The sequence below is a fragment of the Melanostigma gelatinosum genome (assembly GCF_949748355.1).
Source record: "Melanostigma gelatinosum genome assembly, chromosome: 11".
NCBI lineage: Eukaryota > Metazoa > Chordata > Actinopteri > Perciformes > Zoarcidae > Melanostigma > Melanostigma gelatinosum.
This window is the reverse complement of record NC_136644.1, coordinates 15773880-15795264: the sequence shown is the minus strand read 5'-3', so window position 1 is coordinate 15795264 and position 21385 is coordinate 15773880. Positions and strand designations below refer to the sequence as shown.

General features: G+C 44.1%; 1 protein-coding gene across 5 annotated transcripts in view; it reads left to right on the top strand.

The window, feature by feature from the left end:
- dlc1 (DLC1 Rho GTPase activating protein) overlaps positions 1-21138 on the top strand; it is an 80668-nt gene extending 59530 nt beyond the window's left edge. For 3 of the 5 annotated variants that reach the window (XM_079279493.1, XM_079279494.1, XM_079279496.1), the window contains 13 exons: positions 2819-2890; positions 4617-4698; positions 5889-5952; positions 8016-9682; positions 10510-10689; positions 12386-12545; positions 13574-13781; positions 14350-14566; positions 16265-16379; positions 17459-17674; positions 18587-18804; positions 18941-19114; positions 19230-21138. In XM_079279493.1, the coding sequence (XP_079135619.1) occupies positions 2819-2890; positions 4617-4698; positions 5889-5952; positions 8016-9682; positions 10510-10689; positions 12386-12545; positions 13574-13781; positions 14350-14566; positions 16265-16379; positions 17459-17674; positions 18587-18804; positions 18941-19114; positions 19230-19329 (3473 nt within the window). In that variant the 3' untranslated portion in view covers positions 19330-21138. Of the gene's footprint in view, positions 1-2818; positions 2891-4601; positions 4699-5888; positions 5953-8015; positions 9683-10509; positions 10690-12385; positions 12546-13573; positions 13782-14349; positions 14567-16264; positions 16380-17458; positions 17675-18586; positions 18805-18940; positions 19115-19229 lie in introns of all 5 variants that reach the window. The other 2 variants (XM_079279492.1, XM_079279495.1) reach the window with 1 other exon arrangement.
- The last annotated feature ends 247 nt before the right edge of the window (positions 21139-21385 follow it).

The following is a 21385-nucleotide window of genomic DNA, read 5'->3' as shown; positions in this document are numbered from 1 at the left end:
TTTGTCCAGTGTGGCTTTGTAGCTGTTGTTTGCCATGAGGACGTTTGGTAAGCACACACAATCCCCGGAGGAAGTGTTTGTCTTGGCTGCCTCCCGCCTATTATCTGGCCAGGAACAAACGAAGGCAGGGCCTTTACAGCCGGGTGGTCGGCAGCCACTGCAGCGCCGCGCGGCTCTCTTCCTGTAAGGGAAGCAGGAAGAGGAAGTGAGGTAGTTCCCCGGCGAGGGCTAGGGAATTGGGAAGGACAGTGAGAGAATAAAAAAAATAAAACACACCCGTTAAACTCAAGTTAAAGTTGTGGAATCAAAGAGGAATGTAAAAGAGTAGGGTTGGTGTTGTAAGGTGACATTTTTATGAGCCTTGGATATTCTTGTAAAACTCTTTTATGGCTTTGTTGATCCAAGATTGATTTATTTTTTTTAAATCCATCTACACAAGACTGTATGTGTGTGCGGCTCTATTGTTAGGTTGTTTGTGCCAGATGCCCCATGCCCCTGTCCACTTCCTGCAGCCAAACAAAAGATAGAAAAATATTCTTACTTCACACCGTGAATGAATGGAGACACAATGCGGTGCAGTGACAAATATTATTCCGTTTTATCCATCCGCGCGGTGAATACGGTTGTCTTTATATAGTTTCCAAGGCAAAACTAAGTCCACATTATGTCACCGTAAAGTAGATTTGACACACATTCTAGCCCAATGGGGTGTGTCACTGGATAGCTTCTCCCCAAAGATACTTAATGGATCCCATAGCCTTCTTTTTGGGGTTGGGGGTGGAAAGCTAACCACGTGTTTGTATTCTCTGATTTGCATTTCAATAGCTTTACTGTCTTTTGAGAGGTTTGTCTTTAAACATGAGGTCTGTCTTTGCAAACACACACAGACTTGCATGTGCACACAGTCACACACATATAGATGCACAAGCAAACAGAAGACTATCTGGCTCTGTGCAGTGCTTGCTTTCAAGCATGTTGGTATAATTACCCCTTGGTTTCTGGCTCTTCTGGTTTCAATACACTCCACAAATACTAGGCACCAAACACACAGCTTTGGAGAATTTCACATCCACAAGGAAAATTAGAGCTCATTTGTCAAATAAATTAGTGTTAAAACATGGTTGTTAATGTGTTATTTGACACTGGGGTGCATGCCGGTGTCACAGAGGTTGCTTCAGGAGTGTTGGCCCCTGCAGTGGCACACCTTGTTGTTAGTGGGTTTGTCTGCGGTCTAGGCTTGTTGTTGGTATGTAAATGCTCGTATATGGTTCAGACCAGACCCTTTGCCACAACAGTCTTCTTCTGACCTGTCTGTCTGTCTGACAGTACTTTATGGTTGCCGTTCTTTTGTCCACATCGAGTTAATTCCCACGTGTCAAAGTTTCACTTGAGTGACATTATTTATTACACATCTATCTTTGTATTATCTCTATAGTTCTCTAACTAATACTGAAACACCTTTCCACAATCTGTTCACCTTTTATGCTCCTGTTCATGTTTTAGTGTAATTTAGCCTTGAAATGAGGTGGAACTGCTGGTGTTTCAAAGATAAAATAAACTGCTCTGCATCTTTCTACTGGTGGTTACTTTTAGCTCAGTCACACTCAGCTAAGTATATTACCCCTTCTTCAAGTGTAAAGGACATCACTATAATGTCTAAATGCAAGGATTGTAGAATGAGAAATGAATTATCCTGCCTGAATGTCAGACTTCACACACACGTCCCTCATTTGTAACCGGATTAATAAGTATTTAGATTTCATGGTTTGCAGTCATTCCCTATGTTGTCACTTTCATCCATGGTTTACCCGTGTCTTTTCCTGCCTTTGTTCCGCTGGTTTTGTTTACAAGTTTTTCTCAAGGTTGTGCTACATTTGTACTTGCTGTCATTCCACTAAAGAGGACATTGTAAAGTCAGATCCTTAAGGCCTGGAGACATGTTTCTGTCTGTCTTTCTTCTACAAACTGCTGGCTGTGGGGGTGATAGAGCTATTGAGGAGGCTTGAGTTTGGCCAGCCATTTGGCATACGTCAACTAAAGGGCTTTCACAGATAAGTAGGGGACATCCCCATGGCTCATCTAACACAGTGGACCTCAACATTCACTTGGTATTTAGCACATCAAGCCCAAATGTTACACCTTGTGTTTAAAGGGAGTTATGGAAGAGTGTGTCTGGCAATGTTGGAGAAGCGTTGTGAACATGTTCGACTTTAGTAATGGCATCGATGGACACTTGAGAAACATGCATCTGATATGTATGTAAAACCTCTCCTGGATACATCTTAATCAACAAAGGTTCTTGAAATCTTCCTCATTGGCATCATGAGGTTACAGAAACTGAAGGGCAGCACTGCATTAAAAAGATGTTGTATGTAAAATCAAACCCAGAAAACAAACAAAAGCATTTGTCATGTAGGGAAAGAATCCTAAAAGATGTTGTCTGTCTGTTGAAGATCTCTGTGTGAACAGCAAATACCACTGCTTTACCCGGATAAGGAGCTGAAGTGGCACACACTTGGCGTGTGAGGGGGTTAACACAATTTGCACGAATGATGCTTTGAGCTCAAGCCTTAGAAGCATGTGCGAGAGAGTGACCGAGTGTGAGTTAGCTAATAAGGTCAATGGGTTCACACTTGGTAAACTGCTAGCATGTTGGCGTGCTCAGTTCCAGAGTTTTGACATGCAGCAATGATAAAAAGCCTTTGCGTCAGAGGATTTCATAAATAACATTGAGTATATTTTCTGTTTAGGTGAATTGAAGTGTCTCCCACAACACCTAACATGCTTTTGTTTTCTTCCACTTTTTTCTCCTCTGCAGAGATCGAAGCCAAAGAGGCCTGTACCTGGCTCCGAGCAGCAGGGTTCCCACAGTACGCCCAGCTTTATGAAGGTAAGGAGCTCTCAGAGACACCGCCCACTGTCACCCCATGTGGCATTAATGAAGAATCCACAGTTATGCTGGGAATCGTGGCATAATCAGACAGATTGTCTAAATGATGTTACTTTGGTGACATGTGAGTTTTCTTAAAGACTGTTGTTTTACCACAGCAATGCAGGCTGAAAAAATCTTAGTTGAAATCAGTGAGGCAGATCTACAGGTAGTTACATCGTAAACATATTTTCTTGAATTTTGATGAAATAAAGATCACATGAATGTTGAACCTTTTTCATTTTCTTCACGTAAATAAGAGTCGTAGTCATACTTCTAAGTTGTGAGCACAAACCTCTTTGGTAACTTTCAACTCATGGTTTTTAGCTCATATTGAAGACGTCTCCAAGTCAAGCACACAAAACACCAACTTGCGCCTGTGCATGCATACATACCTCACACAGCACAGCATTCCTGAGGAATCTGGGGTGTTTTTATTTAGCACCAGTGCTTTGCTGTTCTTATGCAGGAACCACAGCACACTATATTCTAAACATTAACTATGATGTAACCTACCGTACATTTGAGGACCAAAGATCTTTCTTACTTCGTAAAAATGAACCAAAAAACATGTTTTCTATACCCTCGAAAGTTATTCATACAATGACGTGTGGTTGAGAAAGAATGCTTTGCCTGACCCTTGCGTTTTCAATACACACTCACTGAAATACATCAAACATTCATTACACTCCATATAGCAACTCCAACTATATCATGGCCGTGGACATACCAGCTGCCCTTATGTAACTCCAGGACGATGACAGCAGGACCAAGGTCCCATTGTCAACGGATCATTGCGTGTTGCCACTTAACCGTGAAATGTTTCCTATTTGAACGGAAGGCTTGTTGTGTTTCTGCTCAGGTGATGAGACTGTTTTCATACATAGACGAAGAGCAACACAAAAGTGCAAACCACAATCAATCACTGTGGAGAATTTACCCTTGCGGCCGTCTCAACACACGTAGGAATTTGTGCCGATGCATGACACATTATTCCTTCCCTTGTATCCGTGGGACAATCTCTATTGTCTGTGCTGTCAGGACTATTGCCCCACTAAAGATAAGCAGACTGATAGGCCTTAGTCAGTACAGTAGGCTAAAGGTGCTGGCCTCCCTTGAACAGCATTTTCTTATCATCATCGGCCCGGGGGTTTAGATGCAAGATTCCCACTTAGGGTTGGGTCTAGGCATTCCATAAAACGTCTCAAAATCCGTCCATCCATCCTTGTGCCAGACTGCTGAAATATCCTCTGTGATTTAAGGCACGCCTTAACTGTTAACCATTACTAATGCTGTGACTCAGTGAGTAAGTGATCCTGTTAATGAGGTAGACTTGGGAGGAAGAGGGAGAAGGAGAAAAGGAAGCAGGACCTCTGAGCAGCAGTGGAGTACCTATTGTCATTCTTCAATCAATCCCCTGTTCTCTCCCTCTGTGCTCCACATCCCCCCTGCCTGTCGGGTCTGAAAGCTGCAGCTGTGTTTGTTTGGTCGGCTAAGACGCTACTTCCTCTTTTTTGCTTTTCATCAAGGCTGTATGGGGGTAGAAGGTGGGACGGAAGGCCCTGGTGGGTGTTTGAGTGGGTGGGTGTTTTTTGACGCCAGGGGTTGTATCTTTAGCTTTATGTGAACTCATTGATCCAATCAGCGGCAGGAAGATGCCCACACTAATCAGACCCTCTCTGTTTAGATGCCCAGTTTCCCATCGACATCTCTTCAGTCACCAGAGACCATGACTTCCTCGACCGGGACGCTATTGAGGCTCTCTGCAGGTGAGATACAAGTCATACTGAACCTTCCAGGCATCTTTTCTCTTTCTTTTGATGTTATGCGCCACTCTTCTTATTCTTCCTCTTCTTCAAGCTCTTGTTTTACCCCCAAATGAAACCATGAGGGCATGACTTCAAAAGGAGGCATGCTTTGGAAAGTTGCAGATGAGATGAAAGAATGACATGATAAGCACTTTGGAGCCATGCACTGCACATTTTCCTCCCTCCATTTAGGTTTCTATGTCCAGATCTCATTCTCACGTTGTTATCTTTTTTCTCCGACCGTGTTTATTTACCACAGTCTTTTTGTATCGTCATGGCAAGCGCATATCTCTAGATGCCACGGTCACGCAATGCTCTCTACATTCAGTCTTTTCATGCTGTAAGAAACATATGTCACTCTGCTTCATTTGCTACCCACAACTGGGGAATAAATGCTTTCAAACCTTTGTTTGTATGAAGTTTCAGATATCTTAGTTTGTGTGTGTGAGAAAGGGCTAAATGACAATGAGTATCATTGGAGAGTACTGGGTTTGCATTGTAGTTGGTGCCCCTGCAATATTAATTAGCATATGAGGAGGAAGTTAATAGCTCTTTAACGGAGTCGACTCCTTCATCAAATTCCAACTCTAAGTAACAAACCACAGCAGGTGTCCCTCCATGCATCTGGAAGCTATCCTCTCAAAGTCTCCTCTCTTGGCAGCCTTTCACCCCCTCCCCACAACGCCAACTATCCCCCAGTTCCCATACCTTCATCTCTCCATTGTTACATGATCTGCTCTAAGAGCTCTCCAGAGGGTGGACCCCACCACCACCACCACCCTCTCGCTCCGCTTCTCCAGGTGGCTAGGGGGATAAGCTTTCTGTCCCCTCCCCAAGTTTTCGTCACCACTCGAGCAGATTTCATTCTCTTTGCTCCCTACTTTTCTGTCTCGCTCTCTTTCTCTTCCCGCTCATGTGGAGATTATCCTTCAGCAGCTCATTAGCCAGTCTGGGTGCACCCAAAATCCCCATCTGTCTTTCTCTTCCCCTCTTTTGTTTTTCGTTGTGTTTCATCAGTTCTTCCATCACACATCCTCTTGGTGGTGAGAGGTTTGTGTTTTAGGAAAAATCCAACAGCTAGAACATGTTAAAGCCAATTTTAAATGTAGCCAATGTTGCATGTGTGTGTGTGTGTGTGTGTGTTTTTGCAGGAGACTGAACACCCTCAACAAGTGTGCTCTAATGAGACTGGAGATCTCACCGCAAAGAAAAAGAGTAAGTGAATATGCACAGACATTAACTCCACGCCTTTCTGAAAAGCCCCTTTGCAAGTCTCCTCAACCACAACTGCATTCCCTCACCTCAACCATCAGTTCACTCTTGGCCACAGGGTGAAGCTGTGTTTTTCTCTCATCTTGTTTAATGAGAAGGCACCTGTTGGGTTTATTTCTGTATCAAGTGGGCTGTGAGGACCCTAGGGGGAAGGAGGATGGCTTTAATGCCTAAATGAAGGGGTCGAATTCACCTGAACCTCCCCTACTCAAGGCATGCTCCCCTTCTTCCTCAAACACTTCCTCATACTTCTGGCTCAACATAAAAGGAGTTTGTATGCTGCTTTTGTGGCACCCTTGCACAACAAACTAGAATACATCTCTTGTCTGTGATCCCACTCTTAAGGGTCTTTCAATAAGCGCAATATGTTATGTTTTCAAGTAGCTTTTAACATCCATTTAACTCCCTCAAACACCACATTCTTAGATTTCGCTTTCGAGGAAACAGTGTAGACTGACTTACACTTTACACTGCTCCTTTTTATACAAATCAACCTGAATTCCCAAACAACCTTAAGTGGTACACAGTAACATCCTTGTTCTGTGTGTGGTGGTGTTCATTAGGATGGCCCTTTCTGTGTCACCTTTCATTTCAGTAGTCAACAAGAGTAGAGGTGTGTGTCGTTCCCCCCCCCCCCCCCCCTTAGACAGTTTAGGAATGCACTGATGTCCTCGTGTCCAAACATTCCCTCTCTATTAAATCTCCATCTCCGTTTGTCGTCCTTTCTGGTTTTGTTCTTTCTATCAGTTGAATTGTAACAATAAATAGTTTTCAGATTCCTGCAGATTCCTTGTGACGTTCAAAGTACCAACCGTTGCAATGAACGCTTTGGTGGTTTGAGGATAAGATATCTCCAGAATGTTGATAAATGGTAGACGCACTATTGGCCAATCACCGCAATCTATGAAGTAATCTCACATTCCAACTAACATAACTTGAGAAAGAAAGCCACAATGGAATGAAAATGTCATGAAAGTCTCTATTGTCCTCGATAAATCATTAACTTTAATAAAAACTTCTAATGAAAAACATATAATTAATGATGCCTGGATGTGAGCAGTGAAAATGGAACACTGGCACTCAACAAGTGGAACATGGATATTGTGCACTTTTTTAACTGGAATATTTTATTCTAAACTTCTAATTTCCTGGCATCTTTGTAAAGGGGTTTTTCACTTTTGGTTAAAAACCTTTCAAGTCAATTAGTCTTAGAACCTTTTTTGTGTTGTTGTTCAGATTATAGATGTGGCTTTAGAAAGGGAAGGAGGAGGTTAAATTGTGACGTGTGGTTTGGTTTTATGAGCACTGTGATTGGGAAATGTGAAGATGTCTCCTTTGGAAACTCCCAGCTTAGTTTGTGTGTACGATGGTGTGTGTTTGAAAGAGGGTGGATTCTCTGTCATGGAGAAAGAATAAGGATTGACAGTAGCAGCGTATCAGTGATGCTGTCTGTGCATATGCACAGACAGAGGGGATAAAGGCTGTAGGGGGAAAGACCCCAGTCTGGCCGGCTGCATTGTGAGCTATGGGGGTCATGATGGAATTTCCTGAACTCCCTCCAGGCCCTGAGATAGATTAACCAAGCTGGGGGAGGTGTGGGCATTTTATAGAAAAGGTACATGTGCACTCTATGCAACTCAATAATGGTCACTTTTTCTCTTTGTCTTGTGTATATATTGTCCAAAGGAAGTGACCAAATCCTGTTTACTGGCTGACCAGTGTATTTCATATATCAGTGCATTTCATATAGTTCACAATAAGATAGATAGATAAATGGGATCAGAACATGAATGCACACAAGGCAATGTGCAAGTGCAACAATTATAAAATAAATTCCATAACCCCAAAAAGTTTCCTGGACCAAGGTGAGGAATGTTTGAAAAGAAATGGAAAACGTAGCTGTACATAATGTCCTCTTAACGGCTCCTCTCCCTCCCTCTCTATTTTCCTCCTCTTCTTGCTATTTCTTGCTCCTTCTCCCTTATCCCTCCTTCTCCTTAATACAGAGCGAGGACTCCGATGAGGACGAGCCTTGTGCCATCAGTGGACGCTGGACCTTCCAGAGGGACAGCAAGCGCTGGTCCCGTATGGAGGAGCTGGAGGTCTTTTCCACACTGCCCACAGATACTGCCCCACCCCCATTCCCCAAGGACCAAGTATCCCAGAAAGGCAAGCTCGCCCTGTGTGAAGGCAATAGTTCAGAGAGTGTGCTGACCGACCTCAGTGAGCAGCCTGAAGTGGGCTCCATCCACAGCAGCGGGAGTAGAGGAAAAGGGGAAGAGAAGAGCCATGGCGCTGCTCTGACAAATGAAGCTGTACCCGCCGGTGCCACTCGTGCCAGCTCTGTAGCTAGTATGTGTTCGTCCTCGGGCACAGGTGGGTCGGGATGCGTTAATGAGGACTCTCTGTCTGATGGGATGCCTCCATCGCCCCTGGAGACACTCGGACAGTTCACCTTTGATATGAAAACAGGGATGGGAGGGCTGGGAGGAAGTCTGGACAGAGGAGGTGGCAGCGGCAAAAGCACACACTCAAGAGCTAAGAGCTTCCTCAAGAGGATGGAGAGTCTACGGCTGCGCAGCGGCACCTCCTCCAAAAGAAAGAAGAAGGGGTGTGCCAGTGGAGGGAAGATAGAAATCAGTGGCCCTGTCATCAAAGAGGGTCTGGATGATGACAAGCTGCAGAGGCTCAACTGTGTGGACATCTCCAGTATCAACCTCAACCAGAACCTCAATCACCACTGCAATCCCACTCAGACAATGACACTTAACCGGAATCGCTCTGTATCCTACTCCACTCAGACCAGCAACGGCAGCACTGGAAGTACTGGGAGCAGCCAGTCAGAAGCTAGCAGCGGAAGTGCAGTGAGCACACCGAGCCCAGTGACTCGCGCTCGCAGCCACAGCATAGCGGCAGGCTCTAGTAAGAGGGGAGGAATGTATTTGGAGGGTTTCGATCCGTTCAGCATTCCCCAACAAGCTTCAGATCGACAGCCGACACCCCCACCCAAATCTGCCCCACCCATCCCCTGCCAAGCTAGTAAAGGGATGACAGTTGATGAGCAGAACCACAGGAACAACTGCAGTGTTCGAGACAACAGCAGACAAGCGGAAGAAGAAGAGGAGGGAGAGGACGGCATGATCTTCTTCTTCTTACCAGAAGGTCACAAGCCTGGAACCTTCCCCAAAGCCCTGCAGGACGGGAGTTCACGCAATAACAATGGGAATGATAACGGGCACTCAGTGACCCTCAGGGGGCGGCAAGGTAGACGCCAGCGTCATTGCTCTTCTGGCTCCGTCGACAGTCGGCTCAGCTTTTATGACAACGTCCCCTACACTGAGAGAGAGGAGGAGGGAGAGGAGGAAGAGGGGGATGATCGTAAACTGGAGGAAGTGCTGCAACACGTCAGCGGTTTTCAGTTTGTTAATGCTTGGTCAGGGGCTGTGGCCGGCGAAGAGGAGGAAGAGGAGGAGGACGAAGAGGAGGAAGGAGACTCAGATTCAGCACTGGACTCAGCCTCCCCGTGCCCGTCCTCTCCTCTGCAGAACCGGCTGGAGGAGACAGAGAATGGAAGTGACCAAGACAGCACAGGAAACCCGCTGGGAGAGGGAGAGGAAGGGATGAGAGAGAGAAGAGATTCTGGTGTCGGGGCATCTCTAACTAGAACCAGCAGGTTAGTAAAGCTGCAGTAATGCTGTCTTCTTTCTGACACATGATAAACATTAAAGGGTCAGTTCACTCAAGTAAAATTTTTTTTAAAATCTCATACCACTTTTGAGATGTCACTCTCTGAGCTTTCTGCCTCCATCCCAATATAGAGGAGGTGAATCAAATTAGCTTATGGTGCTCACAGCATTACAATATTTACTCTCTTCTTTTCAATTTGACTATTTCTTCTGTTGCAATGAAAACCTACTTTTATATACCGTACATTTCTATTCTACTTTTTGCTGTTTGGGTGAACTGATCGTCCCAGCGACAACTATAATTCCAACAAACAGGCTCAAGCTTTTAGTCTTGTGTAAAGCTCCTGTCAAACATTATCTAAATGCATGGCAAGCTCAAGGACAACAAAACAATAGAAAGACTAACACTGAGGCTCCAACAAAAAAGAGTTTTCCATAGAAAGTGACAGCAATGGAGAAACACTGGGACACGCTGAGACTTCTCTCCTTACGTAATGCTGCTGGATACTCTGGAATGCTGTTTGGTCTCCATGGGGACTGTTGCTGTACCTTCAGGAATCCACAGGCCGAATTACATTTGGGGGGCGTACGAGTTTTTAGTCTTTAAGACAGTTTCTTGATTGATGTGTACATAAATCCCTGTAATCCCTGAACTGATCACTTGGCACATAAAACCACCAAGACGTGTGGCTTTGTGACATTTCCTCAGTTTATGTGTACACAAAAGCATGACGCATATCCCGAGAGGTAAAGTGCTTTTTTTTCAATCACAATCTTTGTGCTCCCTCCTTCTCTTTCCTTGTACCTACTCCAGACCACAGAAACTCCGCTGGCCGAGCTTCCAGAACTCCCATCGGCCCAGCTTGGCCTCAGCCCAGCTCCAGATTAGCTGCCAGTCTGTGCTACAGATGAATCTGCTCCAGAAGCTCTCCCTGCTGCAGCTCACTGCTCTGCTGGAGAGACACACCCCTACAAACAAACATGGCTTCAGCTGGTGAGTAGACTGGGGGTCAATGAAATGCTTGTTGAAGGGACACAGGGAGTATGGAGGCATATTTCATATTGTGATTGTTCAACCTACACACTGATATTTTAAAGCTTGCTTTTCCTTCTGAGTCAGGCTAATTGTTCTTTGTAAGTGATGCCCACAAATGTATCCATTCAGCCATCCATTCAACTGCTAGCCCTCCGTCCCACCCGTCTCCCAGTCCCCACCCGTCTCCCAGTCCCCACCCGTCTCCCAGTCCCCTCTATCTGCAGGTTGTTGTGTAGTGTGGCGACGGCTGTCCACAGAGGTTGGGTTTCACATTCTTTTCCCAGGCCCGTAATTGCTAGGAAGGGGCGTACATTGTCTTTTTCTCAACGGGGCAATCATGGCAGTTTGCACGCTTGGTGTTGCAGGAGCTGGAGGCTGGAAAGCTATATCCTTGACACTTATTCCTCCACAACTGCCTTCTCTATCACTTGTAGACGTTGGTCTGAGGTCACTTTATATGCTGCTCTTGATTATCCAGTGGCACCTAATATCCTCCCTGTTAATGTATCTGCTTTACAGATTTTACAGTTCCTTGATTTTACTTTTACTTTCTCTTTCCATCTGGATGTCTGCGTTTTTGTTCTTTATTTCTGAAGCCAAATACTGGGAGAAAGTCAATTAGATAGGTCATTTCATAGGGACGCCCTGAATGAAAAGAAGTGCAATATACAAAGACGTGGCTTACACATTACTGGACATATTTTCCAGTCAAAACACATGATACAGGAGATTGTAAAATGATGTTGTTGAGAAAAAACACACATTAGCAATTACCGAGAATTACTTTACTTTACTTTAAAACGTCCAATGAGGAAAGTGAACAATCGCATGATTTTCTTGTGTTTTTCCACTTTCTGGGTTTCTTCTACCCGAGGCCTTCCTTGGTGGTATGACAGTCTTATGACAAGCTGGGGCTCACTGGAAGACAGAGCCCACTTGTTGTCCGCTGAAGGTCCACACATATTCAGAATTCCGGTGCCGGGATCATAATGTGCTCCTTTTCCATTTTTCCCCAAACTGTGGTTCTGAGTCTTGTGAGTGGCTGCTTTTACAAAGACGAGCTTGTCCTGAGTCATGCTAGTGTCGCTCTGCTAAACACACTCGCACCCATGCAGATGGACACGCAGCCATAAATCTGTGGGTGCATTCTTGTGAAACGGTCGGAGTTGCATGTTTCAACTCTGGGGTTTGTGGTTATAGACTTAGTGTTCACTTGCTCCACACACACACACAGAGTAACAAACTGTGAGACAGACACTTTGTGGGGATGTATAAAATGGTGGGATCCTCCCCTTTTGACACCCGTCGGTACATCCTACTCCCCCTCTCTATTCTCCCCTCACCCTGTTTATCCACCCCTCTCATAAACCTGCAGACAGGTTGCTACAGCCGCTTGGTTTCCTCATTGCATACACATAAAACACACACATATTTTGGTAGCCAAGCTTATTCTGTCGTGATGTTTTTCTGTCTTGCAGGGTTTTTTTAAGATGTGTTAATTACAAAGTAGGTTCTCCATCTCAGACCTCGTAAAAATGAATGCATGTCCTGACATTGAGAAATCCTTTCACAGCTGCATTGCTGAAGTCACGTCAATATTTAATATGTAAGCAGATATTGATGAGCTTTCTTTTCTTCTGTGTGTATGTTGTAGGGCTGTGCCAAAGTTTATGAAGCGCATCAAGGTTCGGGACTACAAAGACAGGAATGTGTTCGGTGTGCCACTACAAGTCATCGTCCAGCGAACAGGCCAGCCCCTCCCTCAAGGAATCCAACAGGCCATGCGCTATTTACGCAACCAGTGCCTTGACCAGGTAACATTAAGTAAATAAATAAACACACATACTGCGTATGGACAGATGTATATGAGCTTGTGCATATACTGTAATTGCAGTGTACATATAATGTCAAAGTTCCTTGCCGGTCTGTCATTTAGCTTTAAGTACTATTTTCAGTTTAGACAGCTTAGAGAAAGAAACAGCTTTTTCTTTTTCAGTGTTGAAGTTACAATATATTTTAATTTCAGGACATCTCCAATCAGTCAAAAATGCATCCATGATTTTTTTCACCGGATGTTACATAAGATGGAGCAGTGAATCGGAAAAAGGCTGATACACACTTAATCAGTGTATGTCACTAGTTTCTTTCGCTCCTTTCTCTGTCACAAACGCTGAAGCATGGCGGTCTGGAGAGAGTCAAAGTGTGCAGCTTTTAAGTAACCTGTGTCTGTCTGTTTAATCCAATGACATTTATCTCAGCGCGTGCGTGTGTATGTGTACATGTACATTCATAAAGGAAAGAAAGAGGGAGTGAGGAGAAAATAGCTAATAACAAAGGGCAAAACAGAAAACAGAGTGGAGTTCTTTTCAAAGCAGGACAAGGCGCCTCTGATTGGAAATGGTGAAAATCATGGAAAATATTCAGGCTGAACAAGCCGACGGCCTTTTTCTGTTCTACTCCCCGACATTGCCATTTCATGCAGCCTTAAAAGGCCACTGATGAAGTCCTGCACAACAGTACAAAAATGCCAACTGGGTTTCATGGGAGCTTCTTTTAAATACAGTCAACAGGATCTGCTGTGATGTAACCGTATCGGCTGTAAGCTCTGGATTTGGGGATAAGTCAAGAATATTATTTGTCAATGATAACAGCATGCAGCTTCGTATGTGCTTCGGGCATATCAATCATTTTTGATACGCCTTAATGATATGAACAAACACTGTACTCATGGTCTCAGACTGAGGCTAATAAGGGAATAACAGTTCAAAGCTGACTTATCAGGTTTCTATGTATGCATGCATGGTGTAACTCTTTCTCCCTTTGTCCCCCACTTTTTGTTCAGGTGGGACTTTTCAGGAAATCAGGCGTTAAATCTCGTATCCAAGCTCTTCGTCAGATGAATGAGGCCAGCGGCGTGGATGGGGGAGGCGTCAACTACGAGGGCCAATCGGCATATGACGTTGCAGACATGCTGAAGCAGTACTTCAGAGATTTACCAGAACCCCTGCTCACGAGCAAGCTGTCTGAGACCTTCCTCCAGATTTATCAGTGTAAGAAAACAGACGCGTTTAGTCGAAGTATAAACAAGATCTTGTCAAGACATCACATGCCTTTACTTCACATACACAGCCACACATCTGTGAGCAGATTGCATGCTGGAATTCACAAGATGGTGTTGTTTTAGAGCTGAAGATGCTTGCCTGCCATGGAGCAAGAAATTGTGAAACTGTAAAAAGAAAACAACCAAGATGAGTGCAGGAAATACCTGTGGAATGAGGTGATATATGGGATTGGTTCATCCTTCTCTGAGTCACTGTTACATGACATCCCCTCAAGTTCTATGATTGTCACAGCTGCGTTAAGAATGTTTATACAAGGGGAAAAAACAGTCCAGTGCATGAAGTATGAAGCATATAGTGTACACACACATGTGGGCTTACATAACACACTCAGGCCTACACAGATCCCATTATAGCGCAATCCTGGCAGGCGAACCCAAACTCCTTCCCAAGTTACCCACCGGACACGAAAAAAAATGACATCGTGAATCATGATGGTGGTTATTAGTCGTTATGATATAAGAAAACGAGCCATGATATTCTCCCTCTTCCTCTCCAGACATGCCTAAAGAGCTGCGTCTGCAGGCAGCGCGTGCTGCCGTGCTGCTGCTGCCCGATGAGAACCGCGAGGCGCTGCGGACGCTGCTGTGTCTGCTGAGCGACGTGACAGCCAGCGTGTCTGAGAACCAGATGACTCCCACCAACCTGGCTGTTTGTCTGGCCCCGTCCCTCTTCCACCTCAACAGCCTGCGCCGCAAGGAGAGCTCCTCGCCGAGGTGTGTGTCTGTGTGTGTGTGTGCCTCCACACCACTGTAATTAGCTCATTTTAATTATATAGGAAACCTTTATTTTGACGGCCATCACTGACGCAGTTATTGTATTAGCAGATTATATAACCTGTAATATGCTGTACATTCTGAAAACAGGAAAGGGTCGATCGAAAGAAACAAAAGAGCAGGATACTGTAGAGCAGCGGTTCCCAAACTTTTTAGGCCGCGCACCCCCTTCTACATCCCGACTGGGTTCGCGCACCCCACCCCCCCCTTAATAAAAAAAAAAAAAAAGAAGCAACAGAGCCTTTTAAGCCTTCATAGCCGCATAAGAATCGGACCAATGAGAGAACAGTTTGCTCGCGCGTGGCATTTGTTTACAAGATTTAGTCCGCTGTTAAATGTTGCAGTGTGAACACAAACTGCAACATTGTATCATATTAATCCCTGAATCGGAACAAAGCAAACGAACTGAAGGTGTGAAAACGCCCTGAAACACTGCAACAAAGTTTCAATAACTTTCAGTGACACAAGGCGTCACTTTTTAAGAGCAATACGGATGCGAGGACACACGCACAGGCTCAGAGGCAGATTATCACATTTCATTTACAATTAATGAGCGACTAATGTAGCCAGGATGTCTTCGGACAAAGCATCGATGCGGCGACACAGTGTTGTTGGACACCGGGATCATGTCCAACTGTTTTGCTTCTTTCTCCCCAATCATACATTCCACCATCTCTCTGGCAGCTGGCGAGCTCACGTCTTCGGCGATTGTGTGCGGTAGCCCCTTTCTCGCTATTCTGTAACCAGATATGAAGCCCGTAGTGCGTCATTTATAGACCCAACACATGAATGAGACTCCAGTTGTTTTTGGCTGTTTTGTAACTCCTCCGATTTCGATATAAAGAATGTAAGGGGCTTTTGACTTGCACTGGCATGCTTGGTGTTCAGGTGGCGACGTAAATAAGAGCTTCAGACTGTTAGCCAGAACCTCACTGCACACCACGCACTGTGGCTTTGGGGAATCTGCGTTGCCAATCCAAGTGAAGCCCAGACACACATACTTTTCATCATATTTCCTCTTTTTTTCCCAGTCTGATGCTCACTCTCGTTTCCTCTTTTTCACCTTGACTCCGCGATGCGCCGATGTGCTCCCGATTTGTCTGTGCTGCACCTCTCCGTTCCCCTCGCCTCCGATTCCTCTCTCTCTCTCTGTCCCTCTCCTCTTTTACGACTGATAGCTTCAGATGTCCCACCTGACAGTTTTTAAATTAAAATTACATTTTTTTTTAATATTTAATATTATTACACCATCAGACCGCCATTACACTTTTCCTCTCGCGCACCCCCTAGAGGCAGCTCGCGCACCCCCAGGGGTGCGCGCACCCCACTTTGGGAATCCCTGCTGTAGAGGGTAGAAAAGAGAAGGGGAGATAGTTACGTTTGAAAGGGGAGTAGGGGAGAGAGACAGAAGAAATAGCAAGGTTACATAAACATCTGTACCAAATTAAAAAAGCACGTACTTTGTTCCACGTTTAGCTCGAAGAGGGTTCATCAGATGTAACCTCCAAAACGTGTTCTTTTTTTTTTTTCCAACCTCAGCCCCTGCCGCTTTCTCTGCCCTCTCTTACGCCCACTATCACGATGATGGATGCTATTACTAATCTCGTCATCCTCTTTTCCTCTCTTCCTTGGTCAAAGGGTGATGAACAGGAAGCAGACACTGGGAAAGCCGGACCAGAGAGACCTGAATGAGAACCTGGCTGCCACTCACGGCCTGGCACACATGATCCAGGAGTGCAGCAAACTCTTCCGGGTCAGTAGTCGTGTGTTATTATATTTTTAAGTTACATGAATTGAATGTGCCGGCCATCATTCTGTTTTAAATGAATCTTTAAATGAATCTGTTTTGCCAAACTGGACTTAACTTCTTGACTCTGTCAAGTTAAACCAAATTCAGGCATTTGTGAAAGGATTTAAATTCCAGAATAGTGGCAATGACCACAAACAAATGAATCCACCCCATTCAGTTTGGTTCTGTGTGTCCACAAGGAGAACACTTGAATGGATAAACAGGAAATAATCAGTAAACTACACTATGACTAATCCAATTTCAATCCCATTCAGACTTAACCATTTGCTCTGCCCAGTGCAGTCTTCTCTGACATGCTACAGTAAATGCTAAGAGGCTGCATATGGTGGGTCATTAGTATTAGTTTAATTAGATTGCCTCCGGGCTTCCTGTTATGGTCACATCACACAACAAATAAACTTGATTACCTCCCAAATTATTTTCTTTTAATTAGATCTGTACTTGACAGTGATGGTTCATAACAGGATGACCTATGAAAGAATTTGACTGTAATTTGCGTTCCATTTCAACAAACCTTTTCTTATCTCATGAAAATCCTTTTCTTAGACTTCAATATCGTCAGTATTAAATCAAACCTGAAAGATGACGCACACAAACAGCCAGAGAGAGAGAAAACAAATGCAATTGAGCGAGTCAAACGAGGATATGAAAATAGGATGTGATGTGTTTCCATCCTTCATACAGTTTCCCATTAATTAAGGGGGAAATGATGCAGTCAGGGTGGAGATACTTGGACAAAAACACAACATTAGGTAGAGTCTTAGTTGCTGATTACTCTTATCATAGGACATTTATTACTTAAAGATCTCCTCCAGACATGTTTTAAGACATATACAAATACTCTTGAAAAGTCTTAAAATTGGATCTCATCTACTCCGTTGTTGGAAAAAACAAATCAAATTGTCAAATCAAGCACATTCAACCGTCATTGCACCCTAGCGGCACACGGCCTTTCAGAAACCAATGGGAAGGTAAGGCCTGGCTCTCATAGTACCGGTACTGCTTCTCCTCCTTTCACACAGATCCCAGAGGAGATGAATCCCTGCAGGAACTCCTATGTGGAGCAAGCGTTGCTGCCGCGACGCTTGGAGGACCTCGCAGGTGAGGAGGCCAGGCAGGGAGGTTGCAGGGCCTACCTGCAGGACAGCCTAGACGCCCTCCTCAAAGACGCCAAGGACAAGTTTAAAGGTTACGACAGCTGCTCCACACCTGAGCACGCTGAACTTGCCTGTCGGAAGGTAAGCACACTTGTATATTCATCAGCTCTCTATAGTTCATTTTAGTCTTTTTTCACACGTCTTTTTAGTTTGTTTGAGGATGAAAATAGAAGGATTCGTGAAAGATTATTTGATGAGAGAGAACAGCTATCTGTGTTTCCTGTCTCCTCCTTTCCTCTTTGTTTCTGACTTTCCCTTTCTTCCGCTTCTCTAAATTATCGAGTGGAAAACCAGCAGTTCGTGTTTCCTGTATAAAAAAACACATCCGTGTGAAACTGGCCTGGCCTGTTCCCTGAGCTTCTCATTCCCATCACAGTGTTGGACTCTATCCCAGAATGACATCAGCTTGACAGAGACACACAAACATACACAACCTCGACATTCTCCCAAGCTTACATTTCCGGTGTCTAGTGTGCAAGGGCCCTGAATGAGGTTGTCGTTTCTCCAGTTCGAGAGTCACAAGGGGCAGAGTGTTCTTTATCATCTGATAGCAGAACGAAGCAGCTGACTTGGCTCACGGGCATTGGGAGGCTTTGAAACACGTTGTGCGTAAAATGATGGCTGGAATACCAATTCCAATTTCTGTAAACATGACTGATAAGATTAGATATTTTAAAGAAAGCTTCCAAACAGTTGCGTAAGACACTTGAAGTTTATATAAAAAAATAAAGTGATTTCAAGTATTTAACATCTCACACTGTTACAGATTTTGATAACAGTTTATCGTACCATTCAATTATCTATGTGAACTTAATTACTACCTTCAGACATCCAACCCCAGTTTGTGTCATTTTCCAATTTCTCTCTCTCCTCATTTCCTGTCATCTCTCTGCTTTCACCTATCAAATAAAAGACAGACAATGCAGCAGAATAATTTGTCATTAAAAAAAGAACGCTTGTTAAGTTGTTGGGTCTTTGCACGCGTTTCTCCAGGTGCATGATTGCTTTCCACTGCGGCTGTGGAAGGTGACCGTGGAGGTGCCTGCGAGTCCTGAGGAGGTTCTCACACGAGTGCTGCGGGAGCAGGGCTACTGGGATGACGACCTGCTCGAAAGCCGGGTGGTGGAGACTCTGGATGAGAGGACAGAGGTCTACCAGTATGTCAGGAATACCATGGCTCCACATCCCACTAGAGACCACCTGGTGCTCAGGTAGACATTAGCCCATTGTCCTCCTCTCCCTCCCTGTCTGTCTCACTTCTCTCATTTGTCTTCATCTTGTTTGATATTCTGCTCTGATTTGATGTTGTTGTTTTTAATCCAAACCTCTCATTACTCTCCCTTTCAGAACATGGGTAACAGACCTGCCGAAGGGAGCGTGTGCACTGGTGTGTACATCTGTGGACCATGAAGGAGCACGTGTTGTAGGCGTTCGGACCAATGTCCTCACCTCTCGCTACTTCATCGAGCCCTGTGGAACCAACAAATCCAGACTCACACATATTTCCAGGAACGACTGCAGGTGAGTGAATGACTGACAGGAGCAAGGACAATTTGTGGATTCGATTTAGTCCTAGTTTTTTGGTCATTCAATGTCTTTCAGTTGGTGCTAACAATCTTTTTCTGTGTTTTTTCAGGGGTCGTTTCCCAGAGTGGTACAATAAACTATATGGACACTTGTGCGCTGCTGAGGTGGCACGGATACGTGACTCATTCACCGTGCCCATGGACAAATGAATAAGCAGTGTGCAATTTGGACAACGACAGACTCAACGGCGCCTTTGAAACATAATTTGGACTCAAAATGACTCATTCCACCAGAGAGGAAGATGGGGTCCAAGCTTCTTAACGGTCAAATTTTAAGGACAAATCCCGGATCCTGGATTGAAGGACTTTTTTGCTTTGATTTTGTTAGAACAGACTGTTGTTATCGTTTAAAACTGTTCTTGTTCGGGCGCTCAGTGTGCTGCCTAGAGGACTTGTGACACACAAACACTTATCTGGGCCAAAATACATGATGTCACTGATACAGGATGTGATCCAAAGGGTGCTATAGCTTCTGAGAAGCAAGGGTGTGTGTGTGTGTGTGTGTGTGTGTGTGTGTGTGTGTGTGTGTGTGTGTGTGTGTGTGTGTGTGTGTGTGTGTGTGTGTGTGTGTGTGTGTGTGTGTGTGTGTGTGTGTGTGTGTGTGTGTGTGTGTGTGTGCATGAGTGTTCAAAGCAACAAACGATTAATAGATACATATTCCTCGCACTGGTTTTCCAGTGGCAGCATAGTGTGTACATACAGTATTCTGTTCACAGTAGTGGTATGTGTCTGTCTTGTGTTACCTCTGTCCCTTTTTTACTGTTACAGCATGGCACAGGGGGAAAAGTAGACAATAGTATGGTCAGTTGATTGATGAATCCATGGGTGAAGAAAGAATGAATTTGCTGGTAATATGCAGAGTGAGTATAGAGACAATAGGTGGGATATAGTGAGATGACAGGTGGCTGATAGTAGGGTTTAAGTGTTTCAGGAGAGGAAGGCAAAGACGGATGAGAATCGGTGGCTGGCACACCAAAAAGAGAAGGACTGATCAAAGAAACAGCCTCATTTACTAACATACAAATAGATGTCTCCTCATTTTGTTCTTGAGGATACAAGGGCATGCCCCGAGTGTTACGATGCTAGCAACCAGGCATAGTGCAAAAAGTCGGGAGACAGTCAGAGCTCATAAGGAAGCGGTTGTGACCAAGGATCCGTGTTAGAGACAAGGAATGTTGCATATTTCACAGGATCACCCCAACAGAGCTAGAAATGTAATACCAACAGATCTACATTAATGGACCAAATTTGAAATAGCTAAAAAAAAAAAAGTAGCTTTCCGATATTGAGCTTTTCCTCATTATTACAAGGTTTAGAGTTAGTGTTGTGAAGAGCACAGTCAATTCACTTTTGTATTGTTTAAAGGCGGACATCAGAAAAATAGTGGTTTCACAATAATTTGGATTTACATGAGAACAGAAAAAAAACCAATGCACTGTTCTAACTTGCAACAGAAACCTCCGACTTGGCCTATAAAGATGAGAAGTCAACAGAGGATAAATGGTCCTTTTATAAAGGTGGAGATTTTACAGGTTTTACTGTAAAATAGCGGGCAGATTGAATGTTTGTGTGAAGGAAAACGATCTTTGTGTCAGCTTCTTTCTCTGTACTGTTGTGTCAGTGTTTAAAAGGGAGTAAGAGATTTAGGTCCTCATAATCTTCTTCATTCATAACACTCACACGCGCATATTTCGTGTTGAGTTGTATGATTAATTCGCTAAGCCATTGTTCATATCGTAAATGTTCGTACCTGTAACTGTGTCGCTGCCAAATAATAACGCATGACAAGCAGTTAATTTAAAACAAATATATTTATACCTCAGATATATGTTTGTTTTGTATCGTACCATTTTGTTTTATTGTAAATGTTAAGCTTTGTGTTACAGAAATGAAAAAATGTTTTATCTTTTTTATTAATATTATTTCTGTACAGGTTAATCAAAATGCACGATTAAATGTATTAAAATAAGAAATGATTCCTTTGTCATTTGTTTACACGACAGATATTTCTGCGTGCGAACACATTCTCAGATCCAGACAAACTTGTTTTTCCCTCACCATCATATCCACCTCTTTCCGAGTCTAACCTTCATTCCACACCAGTAAATCCAGGATTGATGTGTGCATGGGGGAGTACCAACTGGCTTCGTAGATGGTGATCTCACTTGTTGTCTTGTTTCTTACACACAACAGTTTCATATAACAG